This window comes from Rhinatrema bivittatum, chromosome 4 (assembly GCF_901001135.1).
Source record: "Rhinatrema bivittatum chromosome 4, aRhiBiv1.1, whole genome shotgun sequence".
NCBI classification, from domain to species: Eukaryota; Metazoa; Chordata; class Amphibia; order Gymnophiona; family Rhinatrematidae; genus Rhinatrema; species Rhinatrema bivittatum.
In genome coordinates this window covers 124053520-124073313 of record NC_042618.1, presented here as the reverse complement: position 1 = coordinate 124073313, position 19794 = coordinate 124053520, and the positions used below count along the sequence as shown (strand labels likewise).

At 48.8% G+C, this 19794-nt stretch overlaps 1 protein-coding gene across 11 annotated transcripts in view; it reads left to right on the top strand.

Moving 5' to 3' along the window:
* The window catches only part of MTA1 (metastasis associated 1), an 885916-nt gene that overhangs the window by 527087 nt on the left and 339035 nt on the right, over positions 1-19794 (top strand). For all 11 annotated transcript variants that reach the window (XM_029598824.1, XM_029598817.1, XM_029598815.1 and 8 more), the window contains one exon: positions 4100-4289. In XM_029598824.1, the coding sequence (XP_029454684.1) occupies positions 4100-4289 (190 nt within the window). The remainder of the gene's footprint in view (positions 1-4099; positions 4290-19794) is intronic.

Here is a 19794-nt window from a genome sequence, read left to right as displayed (position 1 = left end):
AGTAAAAAAGAATAAAACTGACAAGAGTATCAAAATGCAATAATGGGTATTTCAGCCATGGCCTTCTTTCTCTCATTCAGTAATATAAGCGCTTATTTGGTAATACAGTGATTGAGCTGGATCTTAAGAAGAATGAAATAACTGAAGAGAAATACAAATCAAATGATTATAAATTGAGACTTTGAAAGGAATGCGTTAAAATCAGCACATTCTGTTATAAGGAACAGTCTCTTCAGCTGTTCCCCAATCCGAGCCCTGGCTGCAACTGTTATTTTTGGTTTTAAATCTTGCCAGTTATATATGAAAAATGTCAAGAAGCATCTGATAAGCAAAGTCTTTATATGTACATAAAACAGTTTTATGAGGAGAAAATGGATTGGCTGCTAACTTGTTATAAATGAAAAGGGGACTGAAGCCCAGATACTAGGCGAAATCCTTTTTTGGTGTGTTTTGTGACAGGAAGGGATAGTGAGCACCCTCACCCCTGCTGCCTCCCTGCATTTTACAAAAATATCCTGAACCTCAAATTTTGGTCTGAAATTTGCCATTGAAAGTTTAAATAACCTTGGGGCCAATGCAATATCATGAGTGCAGAAACGTCCTTCCAAGCTGGACACATGTTTTTTTGAACATGGGCACATCCCCTCTCTTGGGTGCTCGCTTGCTAAAAGGGACACGCAATGGATAATTTACGCGTCCCTAACATACCCATGCTATCGAGCACCCAGGAGAAGTGGCTGTGCACAGGTAAGGAAAACGGACACTCAATTTTCTGTGCGTCTGTTTTTCTAACCCATGGTACAGCCACAGGTTAGGAAAATGGACTCTCGTAAATTGAGCTTCCCTTTTCCTAACCTGACCGCTGTCAAGTTTTTTTTGTTTTTTGTTGCAGCTTTGTGTGGTTTCTCCTGCTTAGTATCACAACAATATTAAGTAGGAGGAACCACAAAAAAAATATATTTTTTGCTCTTCTGAGCATAGCTTGGGGTGCCTCAAAACTTAACACCAGCTCTGGGCTGGCGTTTTGAGCATTAAAATGTGTGCGTCAGCTAATAGCCTCATCAGCATGGCATTTGATGAGTGCTATTAGCTACGCACCAGTATGATATGCATTTTGGACGCGCTAATCCCGATATTGCATTGGGCGTATGTCTAGCGCGTTCAAAACGCACGTCCAACAACGCATTTAACGGCACACTGAGCTCAGCGCCTGATATTGCATCAGCCCACTTCTCTTTAAATTACAATCTCCCTAAACTGTTTGTCTCAGTGGCCAATGGCTGGTGCAAGGGAAGCTTCTCCTGCCAAGATTAAACCCCTGCAGGTCTGCTAACTGTTGCTGGAATCTGCTGTAGCTCAATTGAATTAAGGTCCTACTACCAACAACAAGAAAAATTTAAAACATGCAGCATCTTTTTTTCCCTCTTGCTTCCTCCCAGCTTAGATTCTGTTCTTTGTTTGTTTTTTTTAAAGCTAACATCATGTCTTTATGCCTGTTTTTACCACTTTTGCATTTCTCCATTTTTTTTAATGCAGAATTTCATCTTCTTCTCATGGTCCATTTGCATGTATTTAGCTTACAGCATCCCATGGTAACATGTTTTCTTATCGCATGAATAAACAAAAATGTGCTCAATATTTGACAGATTTAATGCCTGTTATATTATACTAGCAACTGTACCTGTTCTATGCCCGGGCGGCGAGCCTTTTTATTGGCACATCTGCTGTTGTTTTGAGCAGAATTTCCCTAGAAATGCACTGTAAGTGTCCCTTCCGCATACACACACCCTCATGCAGACTCTCTCGCGCACACACACACATCCCCTCATATAGGCTCCCTCTCTGAAACCCACAGTGAAGCATCCCCAGCACTCCCCCTCTTACCAACCAAGCTGTCTCTCGCACTCTCCCACACCCCCTCTCCTCTCTCGTACACACATTCTTTCTTACCTGCATCCACCTCCCCTCATATAGGCTCCCTCACTCTGAAATCCACACTCAAGCATCCCCCACCCACCCTCTCTTACCTCCCATGCTCTCTGTCACTCCACATCTCTAACACACACATTCTCTCTCACCGGCATCAATCCCCCATGCTCTCTCCCACCCTCCTCTCCCCGACACACATTCTCTGTCACTGGCATACCGTGGGCCCCGCGCCGTTCACAGCGAAGATGAAGGCCTGGTTCGCGGCACACGGGGCCTTCCATTTTTGCCTTGAGCATAAAATAGCAGCAGAGAGCCCGGCATGCTGCGAACGGAGTGCGTCCCGCGGCACACGCTTCGTTCACGGTGAAGATGAAGGCCCGGGCGCGCGGATTGCGGCACACGGGGGCCTTTCCTATTCGCCGCAAACGACGCACCGGGCCTTCATCTTCGCCGCGAACAGAGCGTGTGCCTCGGGACGCACTCCGTTCGCGGCATGCCAGTGTCTCCTTAGCTATTTTCAGCCTGTCCCGCGATGGCCGCTGTAGAATTCCCCCTGGAGTACCTCTTGTACCTGGTGTAGCAGCGTGTTTGAACCTCCAAGGCCCAAGCCCGATATATTATAGCGCCATCTATTCTAGGGCTGGAGAACATGTGCGAGCACTGACGGACACACTACCAAGCCCGATATATTATGGATTGGCCTCTAAAAGTACATTCCTTATAATGTGTTACGAAGCTAAAATCAGAAGTATAGCATAGACATTTCCATTTTTCGAGGTTGGAGATGGTGGTATGGCTAAATAACAGCACTGAGCTTTGCAAAACCAGAAGACTTTGATTCAGTGAAGGGACCAATCATTGAGGGAGTGATAAAATTAATACTTAAGTACTGGCAGCTGACAGAGCTATAAAAATATTCAGCCTAAAGGATTTCCATGTCACTTTTGAGTAGATGAAGGGGAGGGGATCAGCTGCTCAGCCTGGTAAAATTTTAAAAATCATGGGACCCAGCTAGTCAGATAAGTATCAACTAGTGCTGAATATCAGTGCTAGCCAGATAACTTTTTTTTTTAAATTCTTTATTTATCAATTTTTTTTACATATTACAATGCAAATAATAGGTTTACATCAACATCAGCAAACCTAAATTGCACTAAAACTGTTATAAGGAAACAGAAAGGTCTTAAAATACACATATGGAACAAAATATTTAAACATTTATAACAAGATTAGGAGAAAATCTGCAGCATTATCAATCTATTCACCTGGTTGGTTCGGTGCTGTTGATCTTTTCTTTACACTTTCAATATAGTTCTTCATTTGTTCTGGATCATAATAGATATACCTTTTCCCTTCATGTAACATTAAACATTTACATGGATATCTAATATTGACCTGTGCTCCCATCTTTCTAGCTTCCTGACTCAAGTCTACATAAATATTTTAGGAAATTTTGATCTTAAATTTTTAAAAAATTTTAACATCTATTATGTCTATTAAAAGACGTTAAAAATGTAAAAAAATTTAAGATCAAAATTTCCTAAAAAAATTGTGTATGGAGACCAATGATTATATAAAGTAATAGAGTCATGAAAAATTGACTTTTCTGAGGTAGCAATCACGTTGTATCCTCATAGTTAAGAATCGAGTGTTACATCAGAATAACTCTCGGTATTTTATATGAGGTCTCCATTCACCAAACAAAATAGAGGTTTCTTGTGAATGTGATGTTTTAGAATAATATATGGCTTTAAAGAGCATAGGATAATGGGGATTGGGGGGGGGGGGGAGTGTACAGACGATCAAACTAGGGGGGTTTGGGGGACCTAGCTATTAACTGGGTGAGCTGGTGCATGAACTGGTGAAACTGGCAATAGTTTGTACGCGTGCCCCTTTTAAAATCCCCCAACTTGCACAGTAGAAGCGGGATTTATATGCATAGGTGCACACCCACTTAAAATTGGGTACATGTGCACATGCTGTCAGGCTGTTTTATAACATGCGTGCAAGTTATAAAATGGCCATGTATCTGGGCACTCACTTACGCACACGTGCCAAAGTGCGCCCATGCACCGATCGGAAAGTTACCATCCTTAAGCTTGTAAATCTCATATTGAAAAAATGCTCTAAAACAATGAGAAAGATAATGCTTTTTTTTCCCCTTTCTCAGAGTCCTCATGGTTTACCAGTACGGAATAGTGGAAGTCCTAAATTCGCCATGAAAACACGACAAGCCTTTTATTTGCAAACAACAAAACTGACAAGGATCGCCAGACGCCTTTGTCGGGATATCTTGCGCCCTTGGTATGCAGCAAGGCATCCATATATGCCTATCAATAGTGCAGCTATCAAAGCAGAATGTGAGTATATAGCCCTTGTGAAGACAGACCTATTTAACAACTGAGGAGGTAGAGGGAGATGTCTAAGTATTTGGTGGAAATCCTCTTGTTTCTCATAAGGATGTTTTCAAAGACCTTTGTGTTATCTTTTAAGAGTTTATAGTTACCAATTACCTGTTACATATTTATTTATTTAAAGACTTTTATATACCGAAGATCATGTACTAGTACATATCGCTTCGGTTTACAGATAACCAGCATTAGAATTACCATATACATGGTGTACATAGAACAGTAAACAATCAACAGTGCACAGTTAATTAAACAAAGGTATACATTAAACATGGAAATATTATGAATTAGGCATTGGAATTTTTACAGAGAGCAATTAATGAATGGGTATGCATTGAACATGACGTAATATACAAGTGAAACATTAATGTTTATGGTGTATTATAGGTAGTCTGGTACTTTATAATTAGCATGGGAATTTAAGTGAAGGCTTTGGTGAAGAGCCAGGTTTTCAGATTCTTCTTGAATGTCCGCAGGCATGGTTCTAGGCGCAAGTCCGAAGGCAGATTGTTCCAGTGATAGGGACCTGCAATCGAGAAGGCACGTTTCTTCATATGAACATAACACAAGAAATGCCAAGCTGGATCAGACCAAGGTCCATCAAGCCCAAGAGTATGTCTCCGACAGTGGCCAGTCTAGGTCACAAGTAGCTGTCAGAGCTCCAATAGATCATCTGTTTCTTGATCATACTCCAAGGCAGTAGTTCTCAACAGGCGTGACACACTGAATACATGACTATCATGGGGATAAAAATACACTGTACATTCATAGGAACCTCTGACCCCCAACAATGGATGCAGGGCAGAACTAGGAAATTTCCTGTACAACTCACCATACAAAAAAGATATTCTGGTATCATGTCAGTAAAATTAACACAAACTCTCCCTACTACCAGGCACAATAGCCCTTCTTATGAAAAGACAGCAGTTCACCACCAATGCATGACCTATTGAGAAAACTCATTAAGACTGATACAAATGCCTACATGCTAGTAAAATACCTCACCTCGGTCACACACAGAAATTACCAAGTACAGAAAGACCACAAGTTACAAATATGGAGACAGATACTAGAATGGAAACCCAAAAAAGCCACTCTGCATGCAGTGCATACATGAAGCAATGGAAACAGAAGTATAGCATCTAACACACTCTCACTATCTGCAATAATACACACAAACTAATCAGTACAAAGTTACACCTGTATTATGGAACACGCTCAAACAGTAACAACCCAACCTTTGAAATGTAACCCTACAAATACTAAACCAGGCCCCAAACACCAGTGCACCTCTTATTGGGAAAACAGAATAAGCCAAGCTGCTATGGACCCCTACATAGAAACTACAAACTTGCATAACACCCTTACCTGAGTCACACATGCAGAACACAGACAGACCCTCACCAAATACAGAATAAAGGGACCATAAAGCTAACATTTTTGTTTTTCCATTGTTGTACTGCATATAGAGTTTGGCTTTTCCCGTAGATAAGCAGCATGAATTAGCCATGCTATCTGGGATGTCCTCCAGGCAGCTAGGTGGCGGAGCTCTCTCAGAACACTGAGTCTTTTAGTGTAGTGTGCCTGCTTGGCTCCTCCCCCGCTTCCCTTAGTTTCCTCAGTCCGTTTTTTTCCGCGAGCCTAGCAGCAAGCGGAGCTCTCGTTCTCCTCAGAGAACGTTTTTGACTGAAGAAAAAAAAAAGAGGTTTTTTCATTACACCTCGATAACTCAGGCTTCCCTTCATGAAACCTGATATTTTTTTTGTTGAAATTACCAAAATGCAGCAACCACCAGGATTCAAATTCTGCCAATGCAATAAGATCATGTCCGTTACTGACGGACATGACCGGTGTTACCTCTGCCTAGTTCCCAACCATGACCAGGCTGCCTGTAGGGACTGCGGCCACATGTCTCCCTACGCCCAGTCAGAGAGCTGCTAAGATTAAAAAATTAAAGGAGAATTTCTAGCATTAAGGGAAAAGGTCATGCAACGAGGAGCTAAGTTTATTCTACGTTTCCCTTGCAGATGTGTTGTTCTATACCAGAACAATAGATATATTTTTAATCAGGTTGACCAGCTACGCGCCTTCCTTGACTCCTAGCCCCATAATACCTCCTTAGTATAATATGGGGGATAAAAATAGATATGGATCAGACACATTCTTTATGTAATTTCATTGAATAATTCTGCTCCAATTTCTGTTAACCAGTTTCTGCAATTACTTGTGAATTGTGTTTCTAGACTTCACAGAATGTATAAGGATGTTTAATATTGTAAAAAAGTTTCTTATATGTAGCAATTATGATACAAAGCTGTGTATATCTTTTGAAAAATGAAAAGATTAATAAAAATACATTTAAAAAAAAAAAATTAGAGGCAGCTTCGGGGTAATATGCCCCTCAGAGGAGTTGGCACAGTCCTACCTGACCTTCCAAGGACTTGATGCATCCACGGACCGCTTCAGTGGGGCCTCCAGCTTTGTCCGCGTCGATGCTGAGGCTAACGACGCTGGGGCTGACACACGGCGCAGAAGACACATCAAGAGCATTGAAGACATCATATGTGTCAAGTGGAGTCGGGGCTCCGACACGTCTGACACAGGAAGCGGAACCCATGCTTCGGGCTCGAAGCATGCGCATAGACCATCAAAACATTGAAGCAAATTGACAGCGATGCACCGGCGCCAGTCTACATCGATGCCAGCTCCAGCCCAGGGCCTTCCCCTGCACAGCCTCCGCCATCTCCTCCTCCTGAGGATCAGTTGCCCCAAACGTCAATATCACCCGGGTCCTCAACAGGATATCCTTCCGATCTGCTGGAAGACCAGCCTGAGCCAGTCTCTCCTCCAGAGGACTTGACATATTCCAAGTTCCTCGAAAAGGTAGAACAACGCCTTAAAATAGAAACAAAGGTCCCGGACCCCAGAGCTGATGTCCTTGGTATCCTGAAGATATTTGAAAACCCTGTGGAACCCACAGCTTTACCTTCACACAAAGTCTTGGATTCCGTTATGAACAGGGCCTGGGAGACTCCCTTTTCAGGCCCATGTATCTCTAGAAAGACGAACCTCAAGTTCTGTATGCAGCAATCCGCGTATTACTTGAACGTACAGCTTCCACATTCATCTGTTGTGAGCCAGCCGTGCAGAAAGCTAGAAAATCTCACCTGCATTCCAACACCCCTCCTGGGAAAGACTCAAAATACCTAGACAACTTCGGCAAAAAGGCCTATCAGTCCAGAATGCTTAACGCAAAAATACATCATCATCAATTCGTTATCACCCAATATCTTTTTGAGTGTTTGCAGTCTTATAAGAACCATGTACAAGGATTCGAAACATCTTCAAGATCCACGGCCAATGCAATCTCGGCCCGGCATCTCACATATCTGCGAACCAGTGCCAACCGAGAAGATGTACACGAGAAATTCACAAACCTACCATGTCTTCCTGATAACTTCTTCGGAGACAGATTCAGGGAGACTGTGGCCCAGCTAAAGCAACCAAAAATAGCAGTCCATGTCCCTGACTTCCCCCTCGGACCAGACATCCTTGAGGCAGTATTTCCAACCATACCGCAAACCTTATTATCCGAGGCGTTTTTCAGGCCATATCCTGCCCCCACCCCCCCCCCCCCCCCGCCCTCCACAATATACCTCTCAACCTCAGTCTTCCCCAGACACATGCTCCACGAAAGCGCCAGCGTACTCCGAGACAACCGAGGTCATAACAGGAACCCAATCCCCCCAAACCTTCCCAGGGTTTTTAGGGTGCATGTTACTGCCGCTCCTGTTTAGGGGCAGACTTACCCATTTTCTGCAAGCATGGAAAACAATCAGATCCGACCTCTGGGTCCTACGTATAATGCAAGAGTGCTACTCCCTAGCATTTCATTCCATCCCTCCCACTCCTTACCTAGTGCGCCAAACACACCGATCAGCGTACTGTAGCCAGCGGAGCATGGAGATAAACAGCTTACTCCAACAACACTGCATTTGCAAGCTGCCTGCATCGGAGTCCCACAAGGGTTTCTATTCCCAATACTTTCTCATACCCAAGAAATTGGGAGGGTTACATCCCATCCTAGATCTTCGAGCACTCAAACATTTAAAGACAGAAAAATTCAAAATGACATCACTCAAGTCCATTCTGCCCTTTCTGCAACCCAAGGATTGGATGTGTTCCCTGGACCTCAAGGATGCCTATTCGCTCATACCAATGCATCTGGCATCCTGGAGGTACCTCTGCTTTACAACCAATGGCCGTCATTTTCAGTACAAGGTGCTCTCATTTGGCCTCTCCTCAGCCCCCAGAGTTTTCACCAAATGCTTAGCGGTAGTGGTGGCTCAGCTTCGACGTCGATGGATCCAAATATTCCCTTATCTAGACAGTTGGCTACTAGTGGCCCCCAACCTGTCCCTCCTGCAAACCAATCTCCTCACCACCATCCAATGCCTGGACTACCTAGGTCTGATGGTCACCTATGAGAAATCAAATCTGTAACCCTCTCAAGTCTTGCAATTCATTGGAGCCCATATAGATACCTCTCAAGACAGAGCCTTCCTTCCGGAAACCCAAGCACTCACCCTAACATCGCTCGCCAACCGCCTCCAGCAATCTGCCACTGCCCCTGCTTGCCAAGTATTGACAGTCCTTGGCCACATGGCAGCAGCTATCTATTTTCCCCACGCACGCCTCCATATGCAGCGTCTGCAGTGGGGCCTGAAATCCCAATGGAGCCATTTTCCAACCATCTTTCCACACCAGTCACCTTCACTTCCAGCATGAAGCAGAACTTGAACTGGTGGCTGACATCGACAGCTCTCGCAATAGGAGCTCCCCTGCGTCCCCTGGCGCATCACACCATACTCACCACAGACGCTTCCACCAAGGGATGGGGCGCTCACTTAGTCCACCTGCAAACTCAAGGTCTATGGTCTACCTGGGAACGAACGCAACAAATCAATCTGCTGGAGCTACGAGCCATTCGAAACGCTCTCTGAGCCTTCGAGACAACACTCCAAGGAAAAACGGTCATGGTCCACACGGACAATCAGATGGCCATGTTCTACATAAACAAAGAAGGAGGGTCCGGTTCCTGGAACCTTTGCAGAGAAGCAGTGAGGATCCTAGAATGGGCGTCCAGCAGATCCATCACCCTACAGGCCACCTTCCTGCCAGGTATCAACAACGACAGAGCAGGCAAATTGAGCAGGATATTTCACCTCCATGAGTGGGAACTCCATCAGTTCGTGGCGGACAGCCTCTTTCAGACCTTGGCCCTGCCACGCATCGATCTCTTTGCTACAGAACTCAATCGCAAGGTACAGACCACCTGCTCTGTGTACCCCAGCTCCCAGAGATTAGCGCAGGATGCGTTCCTCATCAACTGGATGGGGGGTCTGCTGTACGCCTTTCCTCCCGTACCTCTTATCTCTCGCACAGTCCAGAAATGCATCTCAGACAGCGCAGACCTCATTCTTATCGCCCCGGCATGGCCCAGACGACCGTGGTTCGCATATCTGATTCGACTATCAGTGGACCGACTGATACCCCTGGACAACAAACCTCACCTCCTCGCCCAAGAGGGAGGCTCCATTCACTCCACTCCTCTCTGAATCTCACTGCGTGGAGATTGAAAGGCAGGTACTCCATCACCTGAACCTCTCACCTCAGCAGCAAGATATCTTGCTTTCCTCCAGAAAGACCACCACAAGAATAAATTATTGACAGAAATGGGCCCGTTACGCCTCTTGGTGCTCTGACAGTGGGAAGGACCTGCTCACCTGTCCAGCAGAGGACTATCTCCAACTACACCATGATTAACCATCCCCATTATTGTTTACATGTTTGAATTAATAACCTGTCCTTTCTCTTCTTTCTCTGCCAAGTTCCAATCTCCCTGTTATATGTAACTGCATTTTCCGCACCATTGTTTTTAGTTTATGTTTACGATGCACCCCTGTTCTATGTGAACCAGCATGATGGGACTGCGTTCTCGAATGCCGGTATATAAAAACCCAAAATAAATAAATAAATAAATAAAATTTACTCTACCGGAAGGGGCTAGCCATGGCCTCGTCAGGTTCACCTCGGTGCCAAAGCAGCTTAGCACTCTCTGCACAACGAAGCTCCAATCTCTTGTCACCCGCTCATTTCAAGATTCATGAAAGGAGTTTTAAGCCTCTGTCCTCCGATCCGGAAGCCTTCCATACTATGGGATTTAAATGTTGTGCTGGAGCAACTGATGTTGCCACCCTTCGAGCCACTGGATACTTGTCATCCCAGATTCCTCTCTTGGAAGGTGCTGTTTCTAGTTCAACTCACCTCTGTGAGACGTGTCAGTGAACTGCAAGTCCTGATACACTACTCACCATATCTGGCGTTCTACCACGACAAGGTGGCGTTACGTACACATCCCACTTTCCTTCCTAAAGTGGTCTCAGCTTTCCACCTCAACCAAACTATTACCCTTCCATCTTTCTACCCTAAGCCACATAGCAATGAGGCAGAGCGTAGACTGCACACGCTGGATTGTAAGCGGGCACTCGCTTACTATAAACGCAGAACACACACTGATTGCAGAGCCTCCCAGCGTTTTGTATCAAATAACCCGAATGCTCCAGGACTGCCAGTTTCCAAAAGAACCCTTTCATCTTGGATCTCAAACTGCATACAATTCTGCAACCAGAAGCGCTCGGAGTCTTTGTCTTCATCCCCAAAGGCCCACCAGGTCCACGCTATGGCTGCCTCCATGGCTCACCTTCATGATGTGCCCACTCTAGAAATTTGCAAGGCTGCCACCTGGTCCTCGCTACATACATTCACCTTTCACTACTGTTTGGACAAGCACACCGCAGCCGACGCAGACATAGCATAGCGATCCTCAAGGCGGGCGTTTCTCAAGATTGCAAGGTCACAAGATGAACTGTCCGCATACCGTAACCACTGTCTTGAGCGCACCACCTACATGCATCATTGCAGTGGAATAAAGAGCGTGTGCTCAAGCCTTCAGCTTGGGACTCCCAAACAGCATGGCTAATTCATGCTGCTTATCTACGGGAAAAGAGCAAGTTTGCTTACCGTAAATGGTATTTTCCGTAGATAGCAGATGAATTAGCCATACTAACCCTCCTGCCTCCCCGGACATTTCTTACTACTTTCTCTGATTGGACACGGACTAAGGAGACTAAGGGAAGCGAGGAAGGAGCCAAGCAGGCACGATACACTAAAAGACTAAGTGTTCTGAGAGAGCTCCGCCATCTAGCTGCCCGGAGGATGTCCCAGACAGTAGAGCTAATTCATCTGCTATCTATGGAAAACACCGTTTATGGTAAGCAAACTTGCTCTTCCTTCTGTTTCCAGTTTAGTTTTTGTCTGCACACTTCTATTTATACATTCTTCAAGAAATATAAAATAATTGTAAAACTATACTAAAAAAGAGAATACATGTTTCAAAACAACTGAACAGCGTACCATCCAATAATTATAAACTCATAAAAATTATTACAAATTCTCCAAACACTAATAAAATATTTCAAAACAGCAGACACATCACGTAACCACCAATAATTAAAATGGTAGGCAATCAAGAAAAATCAACTTAAAAAGCCACCTTAACTTACCCTCTCCAGCAACTCTCCTATTCTTTTCCCTTGCAGGCCAGTAGCATATACCAGAAGGGAGTAGGGGCTGCTGAAGCTCTGTCCTCATGGTCCTCTTCCTTAGGTCCTAAGACCAGTCTCGTTGTCTGTTTTACACACACACACTAGTTACACCCCCATGACCAGTTTCTGTCTCACACACTAGTCATCTCCCTGACCAGACTGTCTCACACACACACACACAACAGTCAGCTCCCTGACCACTCTCTCTCTCACACAGTCACCACCTTAACCATTCTCTATCTCTCTCTCACAGTCACCTCCTGACCAATTTCTCTCCCTCACACACAGTCACCTCCCTGACCAGTCCCACTCTCACATGCATACCAGTCACATCCCTGACCAGTCTCTCTCACATGCACACCATTCACCTCCCTGATCAGCCTCTGTCTCTTATATGCATACCAGTCACTTCCCTGATGTTTCTCTCACATGCACACCAGTTTTCTCCCTGACCAGTCTTTCTCTCTCTCTTACAAGCACACCAGTCACCTCACTGATCAGTTTCTCTCTCAATCACACATTCTCTCTCTCTCTCACACTCATGCTGGCTTGCTCTCAATTTCACTCACTCCCTCGCCCAGCACAACTGGGAGCTGCAGCAGCCTCCTCCAGCCCCCGTGGCCCAAGAAATAATCACATCAGCAGCAGGGACTAACGCTCTGGATCATCAGCTCTTTTTCTTCGGGCCGATGCTGCCACTACTTTTGAATGCAGCATGGCCCTTTCTTCTTCCCGCATGCCCTGCTGAGCATAACTTTCTCTTCTAGGCTGTGGGGAGGGGGTGCTGGGAAGAAGAAAAGGCCATGATGCAGTTGCCAACTCCAACTAATACTGGTGCCATTCTTGTCTGGGCTTGAGCATGCTGCCAGCCCAGATGACAACAGTAGCAGTGCAAGGATGTCTGCAGTCAGTTTCTCGCTAGAAGGGAAGAGAAGAGCAGCTGGGTCAGCGGTAGCACATGACACACCTGCCGGTGCTTAGCAACACTGGAGTGTCGCTACACACCAGTTGAGAATCACTGCTCCAAGGGATAAGTGCTGGCTTTCCCAAACCTACCTGACTAATAAAAAAAAATTTTTAAATGTATTATTTATTAGATTTATAACATTGTTTACAATGAAATAATTCAGGAATTTAAAGAAAATCATATACAATAAGCATACATAATCTACCACATATGTATTTATTTTAGCCCACATCTAGAGAGAAGGCGAAAACCTATTGAGCAGTATCATCACTTTTTCTTTTGCAACCTATACAAACCTTCAAAGCAAAGGAAAATTAGTTTGTTACCTGATAATTTTCATTCCTGTAGTACCAAGGATCAGTCCAGGACACCTGGGTTGTGACTCCGCACCAGTAGATGGAGACAGAGCAAGACCTGTCGGCTCAGTCATATATGACAGTGTGCCAGCCACAGCCCCTCAGTCTTACGAAATGTCAAAGTAGAAATAGGAAACCAGAAACCTCATCTAAATCTAACCTTACCAGGGAGCAAACAAGACCCCCACTGGAACAGAACTCCCCTAACCAAGGGAGCGAAACAAGAAATCAGATTAGGCAATTAACCACGAGCGGACTCTCCGTTACTCCAAAACAGCAATGCGGGCGGGACCTTGGACTGATCCTTGGTACTACAGGAACGAAAATTATCAGGTAAGAAACTAATTTTCCTTTCCCTGTACGTACCAGGATCAGTCCAGGACACCTGGGATGTACCAGAGCCAACTTACTGAGGGTGGGAAGCAGAGAGTCCCACTCGGAGTACCCTCTCTCTAACCCCCCCCCCCCCCCCCCCCCACGGTCTCTGTAGCCTGAACATCCAACCGGTAATGTCTAATGAAGGTATGTAACGACTTCCAGGTAGCCGCCCTGCAAATCTCTTGAGGTGACACCTGAGAAGATTCCGCCCAAGACGTCGCATGGGAACGAGTCTAATGAGCCCTGAGACCCTCGGGAACCGGTTCCCCCCGCACTAGGTACGCTGAGCCAATGGCCTCCTTGAGCCAACGGGCGATCGTCGTGCGGGACGCTGCGGCACCTTTCTTTAGACCAGAAAATAGAACAAAAAGATGATCTGACACTCGAAAAGGATTAGTGACCTCTAGATAGCGAAGGAGGGACCTCCGCACATCTAGCTTCCGTAAGTCCCTTGTTTTCGGATCCGAGGACTCCCCAACCGCGAAAGCGGGAAGCTCAACTGATTGATTCAAATGAAATGCCGACACGACTTTAGGCAAAAAGGAAGGAACCGTCCGCAAGGAGACCCCTGAGTCGGAAATGCGTAAGAACGGCTCCCTACAGGATAGCGCCTGCAACTCCGAAACACGCCGTGCCGAAGCAATCGCCACCAGGAATACTGTCTTCAACGTGAGATCTTTAATAGTCGACCGCTTCAAGGGCTCAAACGGCGGCGAGCATAAGGAGGAGAGAACCCAATTGATGTTCCAGGACGGACAGGGATGACGCAATGGAGGACGGAGATGCTTCGCTCCCCGAAGAAAACGGGAAATATCCGGGTGCAGGGCCAGGGAGGATCCCCGCACCTTACCTCGCAAGCAACCAAGCGCCGCAACCTGTACTCGCAGGGAACTGCATGCCAGTCCTTTGGCAAGACCAGCCTGGAGAAACGCTAGGATATCGGAGACGGAGGCTGACGTGGGATCCACTCCCCGCTTCACGCACCAGTCCTCAAAGACCACCCAGACTCGGACATACGCCAAGGACGTAGACTGCTTCCTGGACCTCAACAGCGTGGCTACCACTGCATCTGAGTAACCCTTCCTTTTCAAGCAATTCCTTTCAAAAGCCATGCCGCGAGACAAAAGTGATCCGCATCCTCCAAACAGACGGAGGAGCCCTGCGAACCCCTGGAGACGAAGGGGAGCGTCCACCGACAACTGAATGAGATCGGCGAACCACGGACGACGTGGCAATTGTCTCCATTTTGAAATGAGGGACACGAAGGCATCTGTTCACCGCTTTCAGATCCAAAATCGGTCTGGACGTGCCGTCTTTCTTCGGAACGATGAAGTAAATCGAGTAACGGCCCATGCCTTGCTGACTGACAGGTACGGGGGAAATGGCTCCCAAGCTTTCTAGGCGCCCGAGGGTCCCCAGCACAGCCGCTCTCTTCTCTGGATGCTTGCAGGGCGACACCAGGAACTTGTCTGACGGGATTCGAGCAAAATCTAATGCATAACAGTGTCTTATCACGTCGAGGACCCAGTGATCCGACGTTACCTTGACCCATTCCTCGAAAAATGTCAACCTCGCCCCATCGTTGGAAACTACGGCCTGGGGTGGAGGCGAGGGATGAGGCTCATCTCATTGCGAAGCCTTGGACCCCGCGCCCGACGGGGTCCCCCCCGGTCTACCGAATCTTTTCCCATGAAAGGACTGTTGCCACTGGGAGGACCGAGCGGAAGACGACCGGTATGCGGGGCCCGATGATCTCTGAGGACGAGACTTTCTGCTACCCCAAAAACGGGGCCTACTGGACAAGGAGGACCGGGACCTAGACCTGTCTTCAGGCAATTTAAAAGCCCTGTTCTCCCCCAGGGAAAGCATCAAATCATCCAATTCCTTTCCAAACAACAGCTTTCCCTTAAATGGAAGCGACCCCAGGTGAGCCTTGGAAGAGCCATCCGCCGCCCAGTTACGAAGCCAAAGGAGCCGGCGCGCAGAGACAGCCGCAACCATGGACCTAGCAGAAGTCCGAAGGAGATCGTGGAGAGCATCAGCCCCATATGCTATCTCCGCCTCTAATCGATCCGCCTGCGAGGCTTCCTCTTCTGAGAGGCCCGCATTTGCCTGGAGGACCTGAGCCCAGCGCAAACTGGCCCTCATAGCAAAGTTGGTACAAATGGCGGCCCGGACCCCCAAAGCTGATACTTCAAAAATCTTCTTCAGTTGCACCTCTAGCTTCCGGTCCTGAATATCTCTAAGGGCCGTGGCTCCTGTGACAGGGATAGTCGACCTCTTCGTCACCGCTGAAACCGCCGCGTCCACCTTTGGGAGCCTTAAAAGCTCCAACGCCTCCTCCGCAGGAGGCTCAGGTCCTGCCGCAGCGGCCAGGTGGGGATGCTCCCAGGCTGCGGAGGAGGCCGCTGCCAGGTGGAGCATCCCCACCTGGCAGCGGCCTCCTCCGGCAGAGGATAAAGCTTGTCCATGGCCTTGGTCACCTAACTCCGGTGTATCCCATTCCTTAAACAGGATATCAGTCGACGAAAAATGAAAGGGGAAGGCTGCTGCAGGACCCGTGAAACCCAAAAAGCACCGGATCCATATTAGCCTCCTGCCGGGCGACCACCGGCGGAGCTTCTATCCCCAGCTCCTGAAGAATAGCTGGGATAAGCGGGGCCAGTTCCTCTCTGCAGAAGAGGCGGACCACTTTCAGGTCATCGCCTTCCACGGCTTGCGCCCCTTTGCCCGCTCCGGGCGGGGTGGAACCGCCTCCTGGCATCCCCTCGGCCCCCCGCGGGGACTCCTCGTGGGGGTCCACCTCATTATAGGTGGAAGATTCGCTATCTGTGTCCTGTGGGGCACCCCACGGGACCCCCCGCGGGACCCAAGTCCCCTTGGTGGGGCCTTGAGGAAGACCCGAGGTCCCCCTGGCTTTCTTCTTCTTCGGACTCGACTTGTGAGCCTCCGCAACTACTGCCGTCCTCCGCCTGCGCTTGCGGCCCTTATATTTAAGGACCTTGCGCAGCAACAATGCAAAGTCCGATGAGAAAGAAGAGGACCCGAATCCGGAAGAATCCTCACTGGAACTAACCTCCCCGGGGGGCGCTGCCCCCCCGGGGTGTCGTCGTCCGTCCCCCGTCCCGTCCCCCCCGCCGGTCGCGGCTGCGGGGAAAAGGGGGGGGGGGGGGGGGCAAGACACCATCTTCCACCGGTACCCGCGCGATTTCGCAGGCAGATCCTAAGATGGCCGCCACTCCCGCGCTAAGCGGGAAAAGATCCTCTTGCCCCTTCGAGGCTGCTGCCACACGCGGCGGCGATCGAACCGCACGGGAACGGCCCCCCCCCCCCCCCCCGACGCGGCCCGGATGGCCCCTTACCGCCCGGAACACAGGACACGCAAAGGCCCTCCCTGGAAAGGCGCGCGCGCTCCGAGCCGCATGCTCGGCAGGCCGACCTGCGCGACATCGGAAACGAGCGCGGCAGAAAACGCCGAATCAAAATTTAAAACAATTTAAAAAACCACCCCCCAGCAAGCGGCTCCCCCCGCGAAGAGAACGAGACGAAGCCGTGAAGAAACAGAGTAGCCGTCAGGTAGAAAAGCAAAGGAAAACCTTTTTTTTTTTTTTTTTTTTAAATACTCGCCGCTGTCCAAGGTCCTGGGGCCCTGTTCCAGCGGGGGTGAGTGAACCGGGCTCCCCGGTGTCACCCCCGACGCTGCCACTAGACCAGCCGGGTCTGGTCTAGTGGCAGCATCCCCACCTGGCAGCGGCCTCAACCAGGTGGGGATGGTCCCCTCAGAACCTCCCAACCCCCCTGGGAGGCAGGGCGGACTGGACCTACTCCAATGCAGCACTTCAAAAATAAAAAAGAAGCGTGTCTGGAACCTTAACTAACCAGCACTTTCAAAATTAAAAACAAACCGCACTACCCCTAACTGACTAGCAGAACCAGGGCAGGCCGGGGCTGTGACTGCATGTGCACCATCTACTGGAGACAGAGTAAGACTGAGGGGCTGTGGCTAGCACACCGTCATATATGACTGAGCTGACAGGTCTTGCTCTGTCTCCATCTACTGGTGCGGAGTCACAACCCAGGTGTCCTGGACTGATCCTGGTACGTACAGGGAACATTACTTTACTTAGACAGTAGCCTTATCCCTAATAAATTGCTCTAAGTGTAAAGGATCATAGAACACAAACTTATTATTTCCTGGCGTGTAGCCAGATGGACTCAGAACAAATGGGATAGTATCCGCGTGCTAGCAGTTGGAGACGGATCTGACGTCAGCACGGGGGTATATAGCCCCACAGGAAGCGCAGCGAGTCAGTAATTTCTGTCTCCAAAGCAGTTTGGAGTGCTGGCACGCTGCTTCAAGCGTGCTTTCCAAGACTACTTTAATTTTTCTCTTTTTTGTTTCCTATTTTCTAGATTCTTTTCTCTACTTCCAAGTATTGAGCCCCGCGCTCCTTCGGGGACGTTTTCAGCTCGCCCCCGAGTTGAGCTTCCCGGGGCGCCTACCGCGGCCCCCCGGTGGGAAAGTCCTTGGTCCGGCCGAACCGCGGCAGGGACATTACCTCCCGGGGGAGACTCGGGGTGGCTCCGAGGCCCTCTGTCCCGGCGTGGACGAGGTAGCGGGTGCAGTTCCTCCATTCGCGGCGGTGAGAGGTACCGGCCCTTTCCCCCCTCAGCCGGAGACCGCCTGGGTTCCAGCTTGGACGCGCCGGAGCGCGGGTAAGGCGTACATCTCTGCGCACAGGTCTCCGAAGTCTCGAGGATCGGCGGCGTGGCAAGCCGTGGAGGAGCGGCTCTGTTCTGGTATTCCGCGCCCGTAATAGGCGCGGCTCTCTTCCTTCTTGTGTGTCTTTGATATGCGTATTGGCTGCCACTGTGAATGTTTGCCGCATTTTCTCGTAAGCTCCTCATTCAATGTTTGAATTGACTGCTTCTTTGCCACTGTGCGCTTGCTGTATTTGTGCGCATACTATTGCCACTGTGCGCTTGGTGTATTCAGCGCCTATTGCTGCCGCATATTATTGCCGCTGTGCGCCTGGTGTATTCAGCACCTATTGCTGTCGCATATTATTGCTGCTGTGCGCCTGGTGTATTCAGCACATGTTAATGCTGCATATTATTGCTGTTGTGCGCCTGGTGTATTCAGCACATGTTAATGCTGCATATTATTGCTGTTGTGCGCTTGTTCTCTTAAGCGCCTATCTCTGCCGCATATTCTTATTATTGTGCGCCTGACGTATTAAAGACTTATTGCTGCCGCATATTCTTCGGCTTGTGCGCCTGTGGTATTGAGCGCCTATTGCTACCGCATATTTGTGCGCGCTTCTTGTCTCTGGGATGGATCAGCACGCGGCCGCATCCTCGGCGGCGCAGCCGCTTGTCTCCGGCATTTCAGCCCTTGGCCTCTGCTCAGTATGCCACCTTAGAGCCACGCGCAGTGCTGAGCCTGATTCCCTATGTGTCCAATCTGAGGCAGCAGGGGGACCCTCGGGCCTGGACCAGTCTCAGCCACAGTTTCTTGACAGTTCCCCTGGGGCTACCCCGGATTTGGGGGGCGGTCTTGACCAGTCAGGTATCCCGGGGCCCCTTGTACCCTGGCGATTGGAGGCTGCTTCCATTTCCTGGGTGGATCTCTTTAAGGGTATTCATGCCTTTGTCCAAATGCAGACGGCTTCCCGTCCAGGCCCTACTGGTCCGGCTGCTCCTGTGGTTCCTGTTGTTTCTGCGATTCCTGCGGTGGCTGCGTCTGCGGCGCCTCTTGCCGCTGCTCCGGTGGCTGCGCCTCGGGATCCTGTGCCTGGACCCTCCCAGCCTTATCGGGAGTGAGACTTCCCGCCACTGGCCAGTCCGGATCACTCTGACCAGGAGGTTTCGCCGGACGAGTCCGACCTCCCGGACGAGGGGGACCTCCCCCCGGAGATTGAACCATATAGGACCATGAGGCGGTTCTTCCCTAAAGAGGACCTCTCGGACCTCGTGACTCAGTGTCTGGTGGAGCTAGATATCACCGGTCCCAGTGCTTCGGTTCCTTCGGCGCAGAACCCTCTGCTGGAGGGTCTTCGGCCTACCGCCCGCCATTTTCCTTTCTT